Source organism: Vigna radiata, chromosome 9, assembly GCF_000741045.1.
Source record: "Vigna radiata var. radiata cultivar VC1973A chromosome 9, Vradiata_ver6, whole genome shotgun sequence".
NCBI classification, from domain to species: domain Eukaryota; kingdom Viridiplantae; phylum Streptophyta; class Magnoliopsida; order Fabales; family Fabaceae; genus Vigna; species Vigna radiata.
In genome coordinates this window covers 7,234,509-7,253,102 of record NC_028359.1, presented here as the reverse complement: position 1 = coordinate 7,253,102, position 18,594 = coordinate 7,234,509, and the positions used below count along the sequence as shown (strand labels likewise).

Here is an 18,594-nt window from a genome sequence, read left to right as displayed (position 1 = left end):
ATAAAAGTAAACCCGAATCTGAGATCTGCATGATAAAACTATTTTGAGTAGTTTCTATGACTCTAATTGTTAAATCAAATCTGCACTGTTTTGTGTACTTTTTCTATAAATTTTTTATTTTGAAATACAAATTATATTTTAGACAGTATGTTTTGAAATATAAAATAGAAATTGTATGTATAAAATAAAAAATGTAATTTGATTTTTATAGTTTTGAGAATATAAAATTTAGATTTTGAACTGCATAATCTGAAATATAAGAATTTATGGGGTGTATTAAAAAACGTTATAGAGAAACAGGAAGATGTCCTTTTATATCTTACTAATCATGTCACGTGGGATAGGATAAATATGGGCAACAGAAAAAATATCTTAGTATTTAATAAGATGTATGTTAATTAAGTAAAACAATTTGATGATAAGTTTATTCACTCAGTAATAATTTTATTTGATGTCTTAATTTATATATAAATTTTACTTCATGTCTACCGAATGGTGGGTTAGGAGTTTGCATATCATAAAATTGATAATACAATATATCTAGGGGACGAATCTACTTTGATAGTGTAGAGGCTACTTTTAAAAATGACTAGAATACTATACATTAAGATAAAATATTAAATAATATTAATATAAAAAGGTTTAAATGAAAAAAAAAAGTATTAATGAATAGACATATTTTAAGTGAATTAGACTCAACGAGTTTTTAATTAAGATTGAATGAGTTTTCAACACTTAACAAATTTAGAATGTTATTTTAATTTTAGTGTTTTGAATGATTTATTGATCTAAATAGTCTCTTAATTTGTTCATTACCCCAAGTTGAATAGCTTGTGTATATAGATCACATACTTCTTTATTAAAGGTACTTCTATAATTCATTGATTGGAATGATTTGCATTTACCATAAAACCAATTGTTTTGAAGAATTTTTTATGGTATTCCAAACGAAATTCATCCAAATACATTTAAATTAATTTGAATCATATAGTATTGTATCAATTTCTTAATTTTATATCTAATATTAGATTAAATATGTTTTTAATTTTTAAATTATAAAACACTTTTTATTTTTACTTTTGTTTAAAATTTTATTTTTATTAGGTTTTCATACATGACCTTTAAATTACTGATACATGTATCCTCCTTTCCTCGTCTTTTTCTTCCATATCCGTTCCTTCTCTCCCAGTCTCCCTCTCATTGTTTTCCCAACGCAGTATTTGTTGCTCTCTCTTTCCCCCTTAAACTAAGTATTTAGTGTGAATATAATGAGATAAAAGAATTATCTTTATTTCTTATATATATATAATATTCTTTTCTAGTTTTCATTTAGAAAATGATAACATTCTTTCCTTTTTTTTTCATATTCTTTTTGTGAAGATAATTTTGCTCTTCTATTGTGTAAATAAAATCTGGGAATTTTTCTTTTTAACTTTAATACTCTTTCTTATAATTAGTTATGGCTATTTGAGAATAATATTATAATTTATTAGCTTGTGCTTTATCGTATTTTTTTCATTATAATTTATTTAAAATTGCAGACTAATTATGAACTCTTACCATGTGAACATATTTAGTAATGCTATAGAAGTGATTGCCAACTTGAAATGAAGTATGATACATTTTCAAGTAGACATGAATTGAAATATGTTCCATATAAAACTTTGGAGAACCAATCCTGTTAGATGGACAATAACTTTGATAAAAAAATTCTTTCAAGGCCATCATAATATTTTTTTCCCTTCTTTTTAACCATCTAAAAGTAAATTATTTTTAAACAGTAGTTGGTTATCAATGTAAAACAAATAATATTATATGTAAAATAATATATTATACTTTAGTATACTTTTAATCGGTTTAAACTGAATCCAAATTATTCATAAACTGGAAAGAGGCATGTTATAGAAGGTAGCACGAGTGCTATATGCCATATTCCCAGATTTCTTCAATTTGAACTCAACTGCGACTACAGTCAAATTTCTGCCGGACTTCACTACGGAGGCATTTGCTAACACTTCTTCCTGGATAAACGTACAGTGGAAAATACATTAATCAAAGGATTCAAGCATGAAGATGGCTTATGAACATGAAAATGGCACAGTATAAATAGATGACAAAGTTGGCCAGAGAAGCATCATGTGACATGAGTAGTAAATGATATTGAAGGATTTGAATGCTTTAAAGTGCAAAGCGCACTCGAAAGTAAAGTGCAGGTGGCAATTACTATTGAAAACAACCAAGGCGTTATTGATTTATAAGTTATAAAAAAATTGAAGTTTGTTATCCAAGCACTTTTTATCTTTTCAATCAAAATTTAAATTTGATTTCTAATTGGTTCACGTCTAAGCCGAACCGTGCACTACATAGGATCTTCATCCAAAAATAATATCTCAAACTCAAGGGCAATCCAAGAACCTTAATATCTAATGTGTATCGTATGCCTGTCCGGTCATTTATAAACTAAATTGTTGACCATTCAACAACAAAACGACTGGAATAGTCATCGGTCGGACTATAAACAAGATTAACTATAAAAAATAATTAGGTTAATTCTAGATCAAGTTATGAGTGCATGAGCCGTAATTGGAACAGTTCTAATAATAAGTTCGTCACAAAAGTTTATAAATACAGGTTTGATATTCAGGTAGTTGGTTATTTTCCTGCGCATTTATTGCTAAATTACCCAAACAAACACTGAGTTGAACGTCAGAGTATCTTCTGCAGATGACGCCCGATCGGACCAAACGATGCAAGGAAAATCAAGGACAAAACTGTGACCTAAGCTTGGAGTCAGAAGATAAAATGTGTAAGAAGACTTTACCCTCAACCCCACAAACCGAAACACAATGTAATAGTCATCCACCAAAAATGTCAATGCAACTCACCAACATCGTATGGTAGGGAGAATAAAAAATCCAAATTTTTAAATCCAATCCATAATTATCCAAATTCATTTTACTTTAAGTTTATTTTAATATGGATTTTAAGTCCAATCCATTTAATTGGACTTGGATTAGATATTATAGATTAAATAATTTTTTCAATTTTGAAAATCCAAAATTAAGATGAGTCTATGTTAGTTTAAGTTATGAAAAGTTAGGTCAAGGAAGACAAGACCATGTTAGGTTGGATCCAATTCATGCAAGGTAGAGTGCTTGAGCCCAAGTAATGCAAGATTAGGTTATATCGAGCCCAAGTAATGCAAGATTAGGTTATATCGAGCCCAAGTAATGTAAGGTTGGGTTGAATCGGGTCAAAGACAAGTCAAACTATATCATGCTAAAGTTAAGCTAGACTAGACCAAACCCAAGTTAAGCTAAGCTAAGACAAACCCGAGTCAGGCTGGCATGGGATGGCATGAGATAGGACAAGCTTTGGATCAAATCAAGTTAGCTTGGGCCTAAGGCAAAGTTATGGATGGACCCATGTCAGGTTGGGTTGAGTTGGGCCCATGTCAGCCTGGATCTAGGTCAAGTTGATCGAGTTAAGCCTAGGTCCACGTTTGATTGAGTCAATATGAGCCTAGGTCAGAATAAGTCAGCTTGGATCTACATTAGGCCAAATCGGCCAGACCCAATTTAGGTTGATTTAATACGGGCCCAAATTGGATTGAGTCAGACCGAGTTGGCCTAGATTCACATAAATCCAAGTCAAGGTGGGCTCATGTCATGCCCAATAGAGTGGGCCCTTGTCGAGTTGAGATGGCCTGAGTTTAGGTGGGTTCAAATTGGCCTAAGTCCATGTCTGGCCAAGCCTACTTGGGTCTCGGTTAAGCCGAGTCAACCTAGGCCCACATCTAGTTGGATCCAAGTTAGTAAAAGCCAAATTGGACCAAAATCATCCAAGGTAAGGTTGAGCCAATAAGTCAAGTTGACTCGAGTTGGGTCTAGACAAGTTAGGTTGGATTAAGGCTAGGGCCCAAGTCTGGTTGAATTGGGTTGGGTCTAACCTAGGTCGGGTTGTGACTTAGTTAAGTTGAGTCCAAATCAATTTTATTCTAGTTTGACTAGGTTGGGTTTAGGTCAAACCCATGTTAGACCTAATCCAATAGGGTTGGATCTGGCAGGGCTGAGGCCATGTTAGGTTGGGCATGGCCAAGTTGAATCCAAGTCATACCAATGCTTATCTAAATTTTGAATCTAGTTTGGAAAAGCTAAGCAAACTGCAATTAATCCAATTTAAATTAGATTGTAGAAATCCAAGATTTAGTTAAAGTGGATATGGATTGAATTTTGAAAAATCCAATTCATGATCACCCCTAACACATTGAATGAATAGGAAACTTGTTCATTATGTGGCAGAAGTCCTAAACTTAATGCCTTTTTACTTCTTGTCGGGGAATGGGAATAATAATCTAAATTGTTGGAACGGTACTTTTAAGGTTGATTTTTCAAGTTCTCAAGAGTTTAGAGAAACACAATAATAACAAGAAATTCCAGAATGTTAGATCAGGCTTTGATGGCTGTAGTTGTTGTCTTAATAAAATTAAGTTATCCAATTGTAGGCATAGTTATCTTCGAAGTATAATCAGGGAGGCCCTAATCACACTAATCGAATGCTAAGAAACTGAGCAACAGAAGTTGAATGATGCTGAGCAACATTGTTTATAATTATAAGAGTCCAAACATCTCAAACTAATCACTTAAAGTTCTAACTGGTTTGCTTTCTTTTCTTATGTCCTCAAGCTTTGCTATGCTGTTTCAAAATACAATCAAATAAAGCACTGCATTTCCTCATGCAGAACACCACCGAACGGACTCTATCATTTATATACGATGTATCTCAATAAACAACCATGGAAAGCATAAAGACTGATTATATACTCACATTTGCTGGAGTGGCAGACATGTAAGAAATGCTAATTTCCCCAAGAAAAAGTTCTTTATCCTCAGGAACTACCGTTCTAGCACAAGCAGTTGACAGAATCTCAGTCAAAGTCCCAACAGAACCCCCATGCAGAGTTCCAAAGGTATTCTGCAATTCCAGTAAAGAAAATGAAATTAAAAAAATGTTAGTTTCTACCGAACAAATTACGAGGTACAACCCCAGCTCCAAGTAGTAATTGGAGAACAGTGCTAATAAAATCGAATCTTGAATCTAAATTCGGTGCTTACATAACGGTTTACATACACAGATGGGAGGTTTGACGTGAACGGAGATCGAAATTCGTCCTGGTTGGATGTGAAGGATTTTGAAGAAGTTCCGAAAGAAGGGGTCGTAGGAGCCACGCGCCTCCCACTTAGGGGGAATGGCGGTGGAAGCTCCCATGCGATCAACGAAGCGCAAGGCCGCAGAGGCAACTGCAGGGTCAACTTCCTTCGAGATTTTCAGCCATGGCGACGCGCACGAACTTTCTGCTTTCTCACTTCCCATTTCTCAGCTTTTTCCCTACAACCGAATTTTTCTTTGACAACACCATGTATTCAAATGGCTTTCATTTCCTTTTAATAATAAAATATTAAATTAATATCTTTAATAAAATATAAATTAAATTATTTTAAAAAATATGGTAAATAAATTATAAAGAATAGTATGATTGTATAGTTATCATTCTAATTACACATTATTTTTATTTACTGACTAATATTCATGTCGTTTAGTTTATTAATTATTTTTTATTAATTGTATATTTATATTATTTAATTTTTATCAAATTTATATTTGTATTATATAATTTATTTTTAATATGTTTCTATTAAATTTAAATTTATGTCATCTGATCTATCTATTTAATTGATAACTTTTTATGAAATTTGTAATTATATTATTTAATCTATATTTATTTACATAATAATCTTTTTATTTGGATCATATTTTATGTATCACTTCGATTATGAGAATAGATGAATTTTGGTAAATTTCATTTAATTTGTACATTTGCAAAATGTATTCAAAAAATTAAATTTTGGTACTATTCCTTTTTAGGAAAATTTCAAATCGACTTTTTTTATTTTTATTCGTATTAGTTTGGTTTCGATTTTAAAAATGTTGATACTGTATTTTTTTTTTCTAACGATGCTGCATCAGGTGTCACATGTGAGTTTCTTTCTTCTTCTTTTTTTCTAAATACTACTTTAATTATTTTCATTTTCTTAAAAAATATAAATTTGTCATATATCAAACTGGAATATGTAACATTATAGTATCACGTGTCATGTCACTTGTGTTAATTTACATTCTTATATTTTTATTTTATCTTAATTTAATCTCAATTTCTTATTAGATGAACCAATTTTATCGTTCTTTAAATTATCATATGATTTTTATATAAATATTACATAAATATTTTTATTAAAATTAATATTTTTATTAAATATTTTTAATAAGATTAAATTTATTTAAATTTATATTTTACATTAAATCTTATTTAAAATTGAATTAAAGTTATAATAGAAAATAAAATTAATAAAAAAAATTCAAAATTAATTTTAAGTTGCCTCATTTATCAATTGTATTTCATAAACTAAAATAAATTTATCAACTTTTTCAAATTTTTTAAATCATAGTATATTTTTAAAATATATAAAATTCAATAATTTTATACAGTTGTTTGAGTTGGTTTAAAAATAATAATTTTACAAATTTAAATATTCAATTTTAAAATAATTTTTAACAGTTTTATAACAATTTAAAAGAAATAAATTAAAAATTTAAAATTAACTTTAAATAAAATTTAATCTAAAATATAAATACAAATAAATTTAATCTTATTAAAAATATCAATTTTAACAAAAATATTTATATAACATTTATGTTTTAAATTTCATTTATTGTTTCATTTTAATATAGTTGGAACTGCATTAAAACAAATTAAAAATAAATAGAATAAATTAAGACTAAGCCAATATCACTAGGATGATAACGACAAATGGAATTATTTAATTTATTAAAAAAACTTTGATAATAAAAGTCTTAGAGTTGATAAAGTTAACTAATGAAACGTGTGATTAAACGAACTCTTTACCAATGAGAATATATGTTACGTTAAACCTTATTTACATTAATGTGTTAAGTTCATTAAGTTAAAAACTATCTGTTTATACTTTTTTTTTCCTCACCATTTTTCATTTTCAATAGCACATTAAAATAGTTGGCAAGTGAGACACTTATCTTCAATATCTCTTATCTCTCGGGCTAACTTTTAAACCATCTATTACTCCTTTGAACATGGAAGAAAATTTTAGATATCTTCTTTATTAAAATAAAAATGTATAATTTAGTACCTATAACTTTTAATAAAGATGATTGTTTTTATAATTAATTTTTAATATAAAAATTTTATTATTGAATTTAGCTTTACTAATATAAATTATTCTATTAATCGTTTTATTATTTGAATTTGTAATTATTTTTATAAATGTAATAATATATTTATTTTAATAATAATTAGAAAAACTAATTATTATTACTATTATCATAAGATATAAGTAGATGCCATATACTAGGAAGTTGATGTATTTCCATCAGTACTGCTATGTGTTTAATGTATGATAAATACTTTGTAACGAAGAATAATTTATATATATATATATATATATATATATATATATATATATATATATATATATATATATTATAAAATAGAGTTTTAAAAATTGATAAAATATTTTAAATAATGAGACTATGTTATTTTAATATTAAAAGTTAAAAGTGTAATAAAAATTCTGAGTATAAAAACTCATTTTGTGAGTATTCTTTCTCGTTTCTCCTATAGTTATAAGTGTTGGGCCATATATTTGAAGATCACGGAAATCACGGAGTATCTACGTGATCACAGTGGTAAGGTCTTCCTTTCTAATCTATCAATTCTTGTAAAAGAGTAAGTTAATTTCTACTTGTTTCCTTTGTTTTCTCTGTTTTCCCAATGTATGTGATATAACTTTATCGCATGTATAGTTTGAATCTTCTATTAGGTTTTTTGTAGATCAATGATTCTAAGTACATATCGTGATCATGATTTCGTGGTGTGTAGATTCAGATAGAATTCTGAGTTGAAAAAACGGTTTAGACCCTTTTGAGCTATTTAAGCTTCTAACGTATAAGGAAAACTAAATATTGTTTCTAAAGTTTTAGTAGTTTGATGAGTTGAGTTAGTATGTTGGAATTGTATTAATTCCTTACTGAAACTTGTTTGAATTCTATGAAAGCTTATTGTGTGACATGTTGAAATTGGTAGTTGGTATGGTGAATTCTCGTTGTGGACAAGTTGTTGAACTGTATTTGGTTTTTGATGATCTATGAATGTTTGATTTATGCTTTAATTGGCCACTTTTGTTGAACTTTGGTTTGATAATAGGTTAGAGTAATGGTTAGTTGTTTTTGGTCTAAAATTGGGGTTTAACAGGTGAAATTCTAAAAGGATGGTTCTTTGAGTAAGTTTGACATTTGGAGTTTCTTATTGTGTCAATTAAGACTTGGTTAGTCACTAAGTTTGCTAAAATTTAGTCTACATTATGTTAAATCTGTTGTTTGTGTTTTTTCAGTAGTTGGTTTGATCAAGTAGATTCAATTCCTGGCCAATTGAGCAAATTGATATTCAATATGAGTTATAAATATTTTTTCAAATTAATTAATGTGCCAAGAATACCAATTTAGTCATTTAGATAGGTCTTGAGTGCATCCAGATCAAGTTTCTAAGTTACTATCTTGTATAACACTGAGTAGTCTTGTGTGGCATTAAAGCTGCCAAACTCGATAGCCACTGAGCTTCAGGATGTTGAGCAGCCATCTTGGGCATTAAGCGCTGCAAAGTCAGTGAGCTCTCTGACTTATGAGCGTTTCATGGTGGTTTAGGGCATTGAGTGTCATTTCTCCCAATAGGTCTGGATCTTGTTTTTCTCAGTAATTTGTTGGGCAAGGAATCTTGCTCATTGAGTGACCTGCTCTAACAACATTGTGATTGTTTTCTCTAATCTTTGATTCATGTTTGTTTAAAATATGTTGTATAAAATTTCACCCTTGTTTATATTGGAAATTTTGTTTATTTGTAATGGATGATACATGTGGATATGATTTCAAGTGGTATGTGATGGGTTTATGACTGTGAATTATATATGATATTATAAGGATTATAAGAAGAAGTCCTTAAAATGGTTATGTATAGTGTATTTATTAATATAGACGTTTTGTATTAAGGGTTATTCTAACACTCTTAATAACTTTCAATCTCAAGTAGAGAAGGATGATTATATCGTGGAGAGTAGTAGGAGATCCTTAGTCTAGTAGTCATTTATTGGTCATAGATGTTTGATAGATTAATATTAGAGTGTGGTAGCTGGTATGGGTGAATTCAAATATGTTCCATATAAACTTTGGAGAAGCAATCCTATTAGATGTACAAGAACTTTGATAAAAATTGCTTTCAAGGCCATCATAATATTTTTACCCTACTTTTTAAAAATCTAAAAGCAAATTATTCTTAAATAATTGTTGGCTATCAATGTACAACAAATAATATTATAAGTAAAATAATATATTATTCTTTAGTATACTTTTATTCGGTTTAAACTGAATCCAAATTATTCATAAACTGGAAAGAGGCATGTTATAGAAGGTAGCACGAGTGCTATATGCCATATTCCCAGATTTCTTCAATTTAAACTCAGCTGCGACTACAGTCAAATTTCTGCCGGACTTCACTACGGAGGCATTTCCTAACACTTCTTCCTGGATAAACGTAAAGTGCAAAAATACATTTATCAAAGGATTCAAGCATGAAGATGGCTTATGAACATGAAAATGGCACAGTATAAATAGATGACAAAGTTGGCAAGAGAAGCATCTTGTAATATGAGTATTAAAAGATTTGGATGCTATAAAATGCAAAGTGCACACGAAAGGAAAGTGAAGGAAGTAAGTACTATTGAAAGCAACCAAGGGCTTATTGATTTATTACAAATGTAAAGTTTGTTATCCATGCACTTTTGTCTATTCAGTCAAAATTTAAATTTGATTTTTAATTGGTTCACGTCTAAGCTGAACCGTGCACTTCATAGGATCTTCATCCAAAAATAATATCTCAAACTCAAGGGCAATTCAGGAAACCTTAATATGAAATGTAATAGTCATCCACCAAAAGTGTTAATGCTACTCACCAACATCACACATTATAGTGTGGGCAAAAAATTCAAATTTTCAAACCCAATCCATATTACTTTAAGTCTACTTTAATATATTTATCTCAAATCCATATCCATATTATTGGATTTTAAGTCGAATCCGTTTAACTCGATTTGGATTAGATATTATACATTAAATAACTTTTTGGTGAATCTAGGTTAGTTCAAGTTATGAAAAGTTAGATAAGATAAGGCAAGACCGGGTCAAGTTGGCTCCAACTCATGCAAGGTAGAACCGACTTGAACCCAAGTAATGTGAGGTTGGGTTGGGTTCAGTCCAAGACAACCGAATTGGGTCACTCTAAAGTTAAGCTAGTCTAGACCAAACCTAAGTTAGCACAAGTCAAACCCAAGTTAAGCTAGGCCAAGCCAAACCCGAGTCAAGCTAGCCCGAGACAAGACAAGCTTTGTCTCAAATTGGATCAGGTTGGACCCAAGTCATGTCGGGCCATATATATGTCAAGTTGGTAGAATTGAGCCCATGTCATGTTGGATTGAGTTAGACCCAAGTTAGGCTAGGTCAAGGTCAAGTTGACCGGGTTGAGCACTTCAACCGCCTAGTCCATACAGAGAAGGTTGAAACAGGTTGGGTCCATATCAGGCCAAGTTGAGGCATGTCCACTTCATGTTTAATCGAGTTGAGGCCAAGTTGGCCTAAGTTGAGCTTAGACAAACCCAAGTCTAAGTTGAGTCAAGTAAGGCTCAAATCAAGCTAGGTAAGCTAGGTCCATGTCTAGTCTGAACTCGCATCGGGCTGATTCAACATAGGTTCAGATCGAATTGAGTCAAACCGGGTTGGCCTAGGTTCACATCAAGCCATATCAACGCAAGCCCAGATCATGCATAGTAAAGTGGGGCCCTATTGAGCCAAGACGACCCCGGGCCTAGTTGGGACCCAATTGGCCCCAGTTCATGTTGAGCCAAGTCAACCTAGGCCCTAGTTAAGCAGAGTCGACCTAGGCCCACATTGGGTTGGATCCAAGTTAATAAAAGTTGAGTCAGATTGAGCCAAAGTCAAGTTAGCTCAAGCTAGGCCTAGGCAATTAGGTTGGGTCAGGCATAGGCCCCAAGTCTAATTGAAATGGTTTGAGTCTGGCCAGATCAAGTTGGGACTTAGTTAGATTGAGCCCAAATTAATTTGAGTCAAGTCAAGCTAGGTTGGGTTAGGTTGAGCCCATGCTAGGCTTGTTCGATCAAGCTAGGTCTAGCGGAGCTAAGTCCATGTTAGGTTAGGTATGGCCTAGTTGAGTCCAAGTCATGCCAATTCAAATTTAAATTTAACTTTAAATCTAATTTGGAAAAACTAAACAAACTGGAATTAATCTAATTTAAATTGGATTGGAAAAGTCCAATTCAATTCCATTAAGTTAAAATGGATCTGAATTTTGAAAAATCCAATTTATGATCACCTCTAACAACACATTGAATGACTAGGAAGCTTGTTCCTGATGTGCCAGAAGTCCTAAATTTATTGCCTTTTTGCTTCTTGTAGGGGAATGGGGATAATAATCGAAATTGTAGGAGCAGTTCTTTTAAGGTCAGTTTTACAAGTTCTCAAGAGTTCAAAGAAAGACAATAATAACAAGAAATTCCAGAATTTTGGATCAGGCTTTCATGGCTGTCTGTAGTTGTCTTACTAAAATTCTGTTGTCCTATTGCAGGCATAGTTATCTTTGAAGTATTGTCAATGAGGTCCTAATCACACTGATCCAAAGCAATCCCTTAAGCGAATGATGATAAACTGAGCAACAGAAGTTGAATGATGCTGAGCAACATTCTTTATAACTATAAGAGTCCAAACATCTCAAACTAATTACTTAAAGTTTTAAGAGGTTTGCTTTCTTTTCTAATGTCCTCAAGCTTTGCTATGCTGTTTCAAAATACAATTCAAGATAAAGAACTGCATTTCCTCATCCAGCACACCACCGAACCATTCTACTGGCCGGACTCTATCATTTATACAGCATCTAATTGTTTGAAGGAAAAAAGGTTGTATCGCAATAGAAAACCATGGAAAGCATAAAGACTGATTATATACTCACATTTGCTGGAGTGGCAGACAAGTAAGAAATGCTAATTTCCCCAAGAAAAAGTTCCTTGTCTTCAGGAACTACCGTTCTAGCACAAGCAGTCGACAGAATCTCAGTCAAAGTCCCAACAGAACCCCCATGCAGAGTTCCATAGCCATTCTGCAATTTCAGTAAAGAAAAATGAAAAAAAAAAAGAAAAAAAAAACACATACTAATGTGTTAGTTTCTACCGAATAAATTACGAGGTACAACCCGAGTTCCAAGTTGTAATTGGAGAACAGTGCTAAGAAAATCCAATCTTGAATCTAAATTTTGTGATTACATAACGGTTTACATACACAGATGGGGGGTTTGGCGTGAACAGAGATCGAAATTCGTCCTGGTTGGATGTGAAGGACTTTGATGAAGTTCCGATAGAGGTGGTCGTAGGTGCCACGCGCGTCCCACTTAGGGGGAACGGCGGTGGAAGCTCCCATGAGATCAACGAAGCGCAAGGTCTGCGAGGCAGCTGCAGGGTCAACTTCCTTCGAGATTTTCAGCCATGGCGACGCGCAGGAGCTTTCTCCTTTCTCACTTCCCATTTCTCAGCTTTTTTCCTACAACAAAATTTTTCTGGACACCATGTATTCAAATGGCTTTCTTTTCCTTTTAATAATAAAATATTAAATTAAATTATTTTAAAAAATAAAAAATATGATAAATAAATGATAAAGAATTTGTAAATTTATCATTCTAATTACATATTATTTTTATTTACTAATTAAAAATTATGTCATTTAGTTTATTAATTATTTTTATTAACTGTATATTTATATTATTCGATTGTTTAATTAAATTCATATTTGTATTATTTAATTCATTTTTTAATACTTTTTTATTAAATTTAAATTTTTTAGTATTATTTATAAATTTTTTTATTCATATAACTAATTACTCGTGACCCAGTCGATTGAAGTGATTACTACTTCATCAAAGTGAGTGGAATGATGCAATTATTATTGATACATTCGACTTCTTCGATTCATCAACTACATAATAAAAAATGTATCTAAGTTTTTTTTTAGGGTTTGTTTTTGCCAAAAATAGAGTTATATACATTGGAAGAGAAGTTTCAGTTTAATATTTAATGGAGTCAAGAGGTTGAATTGATCAACCATTGATTTTTTATTTTTGAAAAGTTTATAATTATAAAATGAATACTTTATTAACCGGATTGACTAATGGAATTAAAATATTCTTTTAAGTTTTTTAGACTAAAATTGTAAGAATATAGAAAATCATATTTTAAAATTAATAATATATTTAAAATAATGGGATTTGATGATTTTAATATTAAAAGTTTGATGTATAAATAGAGTTTTTATAAATGAGATTTATTATTTAAAAATATATTTTTATTCTAAAAGAAAATTAGTTTTTTTTTTCTCTAGGTTTTTTCATATTTTGTTCATCTGTTTAAAAATCGAAAACAGATCGAGTGATCCGTTTCTTTAATAGAGTAAATTAAATTTATGTTATTTTCTTAGTCTGTATGTTCTTTTTGTGGATGTGAATCATCTTAGTTTGTATGTAGTGTTTGAGTCTTCTATACAAGTATCTACTTATTAGTGCTTTTAATGGTATGTCTTGATTGTTTTTGTGTTGTTCTTAGGTATAAATAGGATATCATGTGAGCTTGAAGGGATTTGGGATTCCTTAGAACAAAAAAATTCAAAAATTATGTTCTTAAAGATAATTGAGTCAAAAACACAATGCAAAAAGAATCAATCTAATTGGGTAATAGTAGAAAAAGTTATATAATGAATAAGCAACAATGGTCAAAGTTATCAACAATCTAATTTAGGGAAATTTTTCGGAAAAAAATTGCTCTTAGTAAAAACCAGTCAAAGTAAAGAACTATATGTGTAAGATTCATTGTTAAAATTTCAACTTGATTCGAAGATTAACAAACAGAATCTTAATTTTTTCGAGAAGACTCCGACCAAAAAATGAAGTGTCGCTCAAGCAAGAGTTTACTCGCTTAATGAATATTTGTCGCTTAGGTGAAAATTTGTTGCTTGAACGAAAATTTGTCAAAAGCTTTATTAAATTGTAGTTCATTCTCATTTGAACAAGAATGGTGTCCCTTGGATAAGAATTTATTCGCTTGAACGATAATTTACTCCCTTAATTAAGGTACAATATTTATCACTTAGATAATAATTTGTGTTATGAGAAAAGAAAGGATGAAAATTGTGTATCTTATTTCATAATAATAAAGAGAGAGTACAATATATATATATATATATATATATATATATATATATATATATATATAGCTGTTTAGAGTAATATAAAAATGAAATATAAGTATAAAAATAGAATATAAATATATGAACATAAATGTCCAGATATGAATAGAAAATAAATTAAATCCAATACACCCAATTTTTACTATCACGCACGAGACGTCTATAACTCGGCGTGAAAGAGGGTGTGTTGGAAGTCCCACATCGACTAGAGATAATACAAATTTATAATATACAAGTGAGGTGCAAACCTCACTTTACAAACCGGTTTTGTGGAGTTGAGTTACGCTTCAAAACCCACTTTCTAATTCTAATAATTTGACATAGACACACTACAATCATATATCATATATCAATTATATGGTTGATCATTATCTCATTTAATAAAAAAATATCACACAAACAAATACATGTACAACAATTCACTGTTAAAATACAAAACAACAAAATTAATTCAATGCAACCAAATCATAAATCATATTAACATTTAGAACTTATAAAAATTAATACAAGTTTCCTTTACTACTATCATTATCACAATTATTTCAAAAGTTTAATCATATTACTTTAAAACAGTTAATTAACTCTACCAACCTATATATTATAGAGCAATTTAATATTTATAACTTATAAAAATCAATTTTAAGAGATTATAAAAATAAATAAACCCCGTTTACATAATAACTTGTGTAAAACTAAAAATTCTATTGGAGTAGTCAACTCCAATATGTTATTGAGTTGGAATTTCATTCTTTGACAAATTAAGAGTGACTCACCACGCATCTTTTAAATGAATAAGTACGTGATCACTATTCTTATATACCTAACATAAGGTTGACAGATTCATGAGACTCGTCTTGCATTCAAGAATGATGCAGACTATCACAATTTATAAATTGTAATATAATATTTACATTCATTTAAATATTTTAAATTGTAAACTTTAAACCGTATTCAATTTTATAAAATCAATTTATAAAATAAAATTTGCATCTATTTACTGATTACTTGTTTTAATGAACATGATACTTCTAACATAAATGATATGAAAAGAAGTGAATTATTGGTTCTGCTTGACCAAAAGACGAAAGATGAAGTCATGCATGAAGTATAAAATATGACGATCATTAGTGGATGAATAATTAGATGATGAGTCGGTTGTTGAAGATTCGTTTCTTACAAGTTGATAGAAATGTTTCTTTGTGAAATTGGAAGATATTGTTACGTTAAAAAATACTGCTCTTTGAGTGGGATAAAACTCGAAGGAGTAAAATAAGTTCGCACTAGTTTTGATGGCTTCGATAAATAATTCTACGACATTGTCTACGCACGCACGCGTGCACACACACCCACACACAGATATATATACACACTCATAAATCATATAATTCATCAATATTATTCTTTTTAAAATATTTAATTATTTCTGTAATTTAAATTTGTAAGTGAAAACAAACTATAATTATTTCTATAATTATTTAAGATTACATATTTAAATATATAATTTAAATATGGATAATAATTAATATGAAGTAAAGCACTAATGCAGAAAGGACAGTAGATGTATGTTATTATGGATTTTTAACGTCAGATCCCAATCCAACATCTTTATGGGTGACGTTAATGGGACGTCGGACTTATAAAATCTAACGTCTATAAAGACGTCGAACATGACACTAACCGACGTCTAAGGGCACTATAAAGACGTCGGTTAGTGTCATTTCCGACGTCTAAAGGCACTATAAAAACGTTGAACATGACACTAACCGACGTCTAAAGGCACTATAGACGTCAAACATAACATTAACCGACGCTTACTGAGTTTTCGTTGTGTTTTAGTGCAGTTTTGCTCATGTCGTTGGATGGCCTAGTAGCACCTTCTCCCTTTGCTAATTTCCTCATAAGAAAAGTTTGCGTCTTTTGGATCTCTTATGACATTTCAACCCAAAACCGAACCTAGGTCCTTGCCTAGTTCCATTCCAACCGTCAATGAAGAGGAATACGGTGACATGAGAACTAGGCGAGGACCCAGGTTCAGTTTTGGGTTGAAATGCCATAAGAGATCCCAAAGATGCAACTTTTCTTACGAGGAAGCTAGAAAAGGGAGAAAGTGCTACTACGTTGCCCAAAGAAACAAGCAAAACTACACTAAAACACAACGAAAATTCATTTTAATTGGTTCAAATAGAAGACAATCCATCAAAGACTAATTTAATCGAAGTAAAAGTAAGTTTAAACAGTTCAAAAGAGATAAAACTCACTTGAAAATGTAATGCCACAGAGAGAAAATACGAGGAGGAAGACGATGAAGTGCGCATAACTGCGAGTTCGCAAATTTTGATTTAACAAGAATTTGGACGTCAACTCCCTTAGTGCCCGACGTCTATTCTCGACTGATTTAATATGACGTTCATTCGAATTAAAAATTAATATTCGCGGTGTATATAGACGTTGGATCTGGGGGTAGCCGACGTCCAAAATAACTTTACACCTACCCTGACAGGTCATTTAGATGTCAGATGTAAGGGGAGCCAATGCCCAAAAACAACTTTTTCGCCTATCCTGTCAAGGTATAAACGTCGGTTACCAGGGGCTCCGACGTTTATAGACGTTGGAGTGGCAGGAATGAACATCTATATGTCTAGAAAAAAATGACTTTTCACCTACTTGTCAGTCCCGTAGATGACGGTTAAGGAGAACTGACGTTGATAAATTATAGATGTGGATATCCTCCTAACTGACGTCTATATGACCACTTATTTACAAAAATGTCACCGGTCAATAATTTACGTTGGGTATTTTGTAGTTTAACATCTAAGGAGTGACGTTAAAAGTCAATTCTACACTAGTGAAGAGAGTTACAAAACCCATCTCTCGTGGATTAAATACTAAATTCCACCTCTTAAAAATCAAACTCTACTAAGATTCGTGACTTAACCTAAGAATGGATATGAAAGAGGACGAAAACAAATAACAAAATGAAAATAACACAAGATAAATGGTCAAAAAGAATTAAATAACGAAAAATATTTTAAAAAAAAAACTGTGCAAGCTATCATAGCAATTTTTTTGGTAAAACGAGAGAAAAAAAATATTGCATTAAAATAATCAATTATATTTATTTTCTTCGTAGTTTTATTCATAAGATAAATAAATTGCATACTCAGTTTTTAGTTATCATAATACATTATATTATTTCTACTTGTCTTTTTTTTCTTTTTACACAATGTCTCAATTAATGTACGCTTAAACTTTTTTTTTTTTGTATTTAAAGTATGTATATAATGTTTATGAATTTGGTTTAGAGATTGTATTAGAAGATAAAAGATTTATTAATTGAGGGGTGGAGATAGTGATTTTGAAGTGTATATATTAAAAATAGTTAGGTCACGAGGTTTGGGCTGCAATAAAAAATAACAAAAGAAAATGGGTGTTTCATCTTCCACCTCCAAGCATTTCATCCTGCACCTCCAAACTTTAATAAAATTCCAATTTTAACCCTGATTAAAAATGTATTTTAATTTTTAAAATCTGATTAATCTTTAAAAGTGGTCAAAGATTCCATGCACAGTTTGAATTTCAGAGAGAGAGACAGAATGTGATGATATTGAATTTGAGAGAGAGAGTATCGGCACTCTCACAGAACACCATTATTTTCCCAGTATCCTTCCTCTCACAGCACCATCAACATCTCTTATCTCCTTTCTCAAGCTTTTTTACTTTCTTTTCCACACAGCAGCCACCACTGTTCCCAAGCAAGCTTTTTTTTTTTTTCTGCAACAGAGGTACAAAAAACACTGGACTGGATTCTTCAGATTTGATTTTTCTTTGTTGTCTTGTGCACACTCTCATTTTAAGATTTTAGTTTCTTCTTTGCTTTGTGTTTCCCAGTGTTTTCCAGAGTCAGTTTTCTTCCTCCGGTTTTCGCGGTTCATTCCAGGTTCGTTCATGTTTTTAATTTTTTTTTGCTGCTTTTTACATTTTTTTAGATATAAATTGGATGATTAGAAATTTTTTAGATTTGTCCGTTTATCTATGCATGCTTCAGTTATTCGAAAGGCGATAGGCATGTATCGGATATGGGAAACCGATACAGCCAGCATCGGCTCTCAATATCCGATGTAGGCTGTATCGGTTTCCCATATCCGATACATGCCT

The 18,594-nt window shown here is 30.9% G+C and overlaps 2 protein-coding genes across 3 annotated transcripts; both read right to left on the bottom strand.

Moving 5' to 3' along the window:
- Positions 1-1,811: 1,811 nt before the first annotated feature.
- On the bottom strand, positions 1,812-5,441 carry LOC106773859. Of its 2 annotated transcripts, none has more exons than XM_014660617.2 (3): positions 5,131-5,433; positions 4,828-4,974; positions 1,812-2,021 (listed from the first exon to the last, which is right to left on the bottom strand). In XM_014660617.2, the coding sequence occupies exons 1-3, from the start codon at positions 5,371-5,373 to the stop codon at positions 1,878-1,880; spliced, it is 534 nt and encodes a 177-aa protein (XP_014516103.1). In that variant the 5' UTR covers positions 5,374-5,433; the 3' UTR covers positions 1,812-1,877. The 2 variants fall into 2 exon arrangements, with proteins under 2 accessions (XP_014516103.1, XP_022641762.1); XM_022786041.1 differs by lacking the exon at positions 1,812-2,021 and adding an exon at positions 2,044-2,778 and having other exon boundaries at positions 5,131-5,441.
- Positions 5,442-9,402: 3,961 nt separating this feature from the next.
- On the bottom strand, positions 9,403-12,760 carry LOC106773688. The gene is made up of 3 exons (XM_014660424.2): positions 12,487-12,760; positions 12,161-12,307; positions 9,403-9,666 (listed from the first exon to the last, which is right to left on the bottom strand). The coding sequence occupies exons 1-3, from the start codon at positions 12,727-12,729 to the stop codon at positions 9,523-9,525; spliced, it is 534 nt and encodes a 177-aa protein (XP_014515910.1). The 5' UTR covers positions 12,730-12,760; the 3' UTR covers positions 9,403-9,522.
- Positions 12,761-18,594: the final 5,834 nt, after the last annotated feature.

Coding starts and splice junctions, on each gene's coding strand:
- LOC106773859 (XM_014660617.2), bottom strand. CDS start 5,373: ATGGGAAGTGAGAAAGCAGAAAGTTCGTGCGCGTCGCCATGGCTGAAA. Junction 4,975..5,130: donor ACGTCAAACCTCCCATCTGT/GTATGTAAACCG, acceptor CTGGAATTGCAG/AATACCTTTGGAACTCTGCA. Junction 2,022..4,827: donor TGTCTGCCACTCCAGCAAAT/GTGAGTATATAA, acceptor ACGTTTATCCAG/GAAGAAGTGTTAGCAAATGC.
- LOC106773688 (XM_014660424.2), bottom strand. CDS start 12,729: ATGGGAAGTGAGAAAGGAGAAAGCTCCTGCGCGTCGCCATGGCTGAAA. Junction 12,308..12,486: donor ACGCCAAACCCCCCATCTGT/GTATGTAAACCG, acceptor CTGAAATTGCAG/AATGGCTATGGAACTCTGCA. Junction 9,667..12,160: donor TGTCTGCCACTCCAGCAAAT/GTGAGTATATAA, acceptor ACGTTTATCCAG/GAAGAAGTGTTAGGAAATGC.